This window comes from Trachymyrmex septentrionalis, unplaced genomic scaffold (assembly GCF_001594115.1).
Source record: "Trachymyrmex septentrionalis isolate Tsep2-gDNA-1 unplaced genomic scaffold, Tsep1.0 scaffold83, whole genome shotgun sequence".
NCBI lineage: Eukaryota > Metazoa > Arthropoda > Insecta > Hymenoptera > Formicidae > Trachymyrmex > Trachymyrmex septentrionalis.
In genome coordinates this window covers 1907485-1910832 of record NW_017306018.1, presented here as the reverse complement: position 1 = coordinate 1910832, position 3348 = coordinate 1907485, and the positions used below count along the sequence as shown (strand labels likewise).

General features: G+C 30.4%; 1 protein-coding gene across 1 annotated transcript; it reads right to left on the bottom strand.

The window, feature by feature from the left end:
• Window positions 1–809: 809 nt before the first annotated feature.
• Window positions 810–2671, bottom strand: LOC108755031 (homeobox protein Nkx-2.5-like). Its single transcript, XM_018497740.1, has 3 exons — window positions 2389–2671; window positions 1782–1870; window positions 810–1580 (listed from the first exon to the last, which is right to left on the bottom strand). Exons 1-3 carry the CDS (start codon window positions 2669–2671, stop codon window positions 810–812), a joined length of 1143 nt encoding a protein of 380 aa, XP_018353242.1.
• Window positions 2672–3348: the final 677 nt, after the last annotated feature.

The window sequence follows — 3348 nt, the reverse complement described above, 5'->3', positions numbered from 1 at the left end:
ATAAGCTTATTCTCTAGTGTATTTCTAACTTAGCGTTAATTGTTTACGTATATGTATAATAATAATTAAAGAATACATCTTTGGTGTATTATTTCTTTTTTCTTGTCAACGTTGATTTTCCTTTGTAAAGATTTAGCGAGATTTGATTAACATCGAACTATCAATTCTTTAAACATCTTTTCAGTATGGCATACCCGACTTTTTTCAAATATTCGACACTTTTAATGTCTTTGCCATTACTTACAATTTTTTTATTTTAATAAAAAAATATATATATTTGCTTGGTATCGTTATATGCCTTAATGTCTAGCATTTCAATTAAAAAAAAATATTGCAATGTATTCATTTTTATAAAAGTTATAAGCAATCAAATTATATTGGGTATACCATACTTAAATATGTTGTAATATAACGTTTGAGAATTAACGTATGTATGATTTTTAATGTTTTAAGATAAAAACATGTAAAAGATAAATCTAATCTTTTTTTATTATGTTACATGCATAAAAATATCATATACATAATATTAAAAAAAGAATGTAACCCATTTTCGAAGGTTGAATTATCTTTTCCAATTATCATATCTAAGTTAATCAATAATTGAAAATAATTAAATTGATAATAACAATTAAATACTTATTGATAAATGTAAAATTCTTTCACATAGAGCATAATTAATAAGCTATGAAAGAATTGAAGTAACGATTTAATTAACTGCTAAATCTAAGTTATTCTTATCAACAGAACCACCATAGATTCAAGAGTAGAAACTGCAATGCGATTTTAATTACTCATAATTTTCGCATCACCTACCACAGTCGTTGAAGATTTTGATCCATAGGTACCTGTTCCATATAATTCACGTATTGCATTTGGTAATTGGTAGGAGCAAGATAATTCGAAAACACATATTCGCCATTAGAGACATCCATAGACATCCGCCTATCAGTCATAAGCTGTTTGTTGTCTGACTGAACAGTTTTCAAGTCTGGATAAGACATGGCTTCGTTGGTGTTAGAGCATGTCTTAAATTCCGACTTAATTAATCGATTGCAATCGTGTACATTCGGCGTAGCTTCCGTCACGAAATTGCTCCTATATTCTGGAACGTGCTGCTTGTCTGCCATGTCATTCAGACTTGATCTTCCGGGCATGTCTGAATTTACTTCTGGTTTGTACTCCGTACTGATATTGGAATCAATCCTCATCTCGTTCGAATTGGACCTGAAGTCGGGACTAAGACGAATCTCATTTGTCCGAAAATCTGTCTGTATCGGAGCGTTTAAATCCGATCGGATATTTGGCCAATAAGGTGCGTTGTAGGATTCTTGTACATTGGGTTTACCATCCTTGATGAGGATCGGTACGGCGATCTTCTTCAAGGGCTGATTCTTCATATTCTGTGCCTGCAACTTCTCAGCATCCTCGATTCGGGCGCGTTTGTTCTTATATCGTCGATTCTGAAACCAGATTTTTACTTGCGTGCTGGTTAGCTTCAGTGACTGAGCCAACAATTCTCTCTCAGGTGCGCTCAGATATCTCTGCTGTTTGAATCGCTGCTCCAATTCATAAACCTGTGTCTGTGAAGTATATTATAAAGTTATTTATGACTTAGAACTTTATACATTTTAATATTTATTTTAATATTTATAATTTTTAGAAAAATAAAAAGTTTTGGAATTAAGTTTGTATGTATATAAAGCTATTTTTATAAAATTATCTTATTAAATTATTATCTATTCGAATAGACTTTAATAGTTATCAAAAAGAATCAAACTTACTTGCGAAAACAATACTCTTGGCTTTCGTTTCGTTCTTTTACCAGATTGGCTTTTGCGCAATTCAGTCTTGCTGGACGTAACAATGTTACCTAAAAATAATTTCATTATTATTATTAGAGAATTTACATATAATTTATAATTAATATTTTTTCTTGCTAAAGCTAAAATTCGAAACTTTAAAATAAACGAAAATTCTAGCAAAGCGTATCTCAAAAATGATTCTTGAATTGGTAATAACAATATAAGTTTGATAATATGATTTTCGATTAAACAAAATTAGTTTTACTTTTATTATAATTTATTCTTTAACATATATATTTCTTGAAAATTAGTACTGTGTAACATTAGAAAAATATGCAAATATTTGCTGCAATAATTTAAGGAAACCACAATATAAAAAATTATTACGCTATTAATTATAACTTTTTTAATAATTTATCACAATTTTTGTTTAATAATAAATACTATAGGGTAGAAAGAAGAATATATATCTTGATACAAACATACTTTAATAATTCCATGTAATAAAATTATTGTAAAACAATTATATCATAAAAAATAATATATCTTTAAATTCTTATAACAAAAATAACAAAATAATACTTACCGTCTTCAGTGATAGAAGTCTCTTGGTATGGCGGTACCACCTGACTCAATTGATGAACGTGATTAAGATCCGAATAATGTTGATAACTGGGCATCGGTTGATCCTTAAATTTATCTATTTCCCAATTGTTTTCAGACACAACGTTGTATGAATAATATTCTTGATGCACATGTTGTTGAACTTGATTTTGATGATGCGCGTAACAATCCATGACGCCGAGTTGTTGATCTTCGCTGAGAATATCACGAACACTGAATGGAGTCGACACCGAAGAGGACAACATTTCTAAAGCATTTTTCTATTTTCAATTCACTCGTTATGCGTCGAACATCATTTCATCAGAAAAAAAAATGTTTACGCATTGCATTCTTCTTTAAGCAAGTCTCATCTTTTTAATTCTTAACAATAACTCAGTAACCAAAGTTCTGCTTTCAGCAGAGCTTGGAAGCTCGTTTTAAAAATTCATGATTTAATTGTATATTAACAGTAATTTTTTAAATATTAGTCCAATAAACGTTCAACAAATTAGTCTTTCCCTCTGAGAGATTTTATTAGTTAGTTTAATTGTCAAACTTTATTAATTCATACATTTGTCAAGATTTTTAAATTCACGCAGAAGTATCGATAGTGTGTTCACAATGTAAACTGTCAAATGTGATTACGAGATCGTAAAGAAACTTTCAAATTTGCGTGTGAAAATCTTGATAGTTTATTCACAATGTTATCAACTATCGAAATTTAATATTGCACCATAAGACATATCACTATAACCAACGGATACATATAAATATCTATAAAATTTGCGAGAATAGCGAACAGCCGTTTATCGATGCACTATCCCTATTTCGGGGGATGGTAACGGTTGAGTGGTCGGGTCGGAGGGCAGACGTATAATGTGACTTGGTCTTGCAAGGGAGTCAAGTGTTGGTCCCGTCGCACAGGAACGTCATGGCGATACAC

Excerpts from the sequence above, each read along its gene's own strand:
- LOC108755031 (XM_018497740.1), bottom strand. The coding sequence starts at position 2,671 with ATGTTGTCCTCTTCGGTGTCGACTCCATTCAGTGTTCGTGATATTCTC. Across the intron at positions 1,871-2,388 it reads GACTTCTATCACTGAAGACG|GTAACATTGTTACGTCCAGC; the intron begins GTAAGTATTATT and ends AATTATTTTTAG. Across the intron at positions 1,581-1,781 it reads CAAGAGTATTGTTTTCGCAA|ACACAGGTTTATGAATTGGA; the intron begins GTAAGTTTGATT and ends TATACTTCACAG.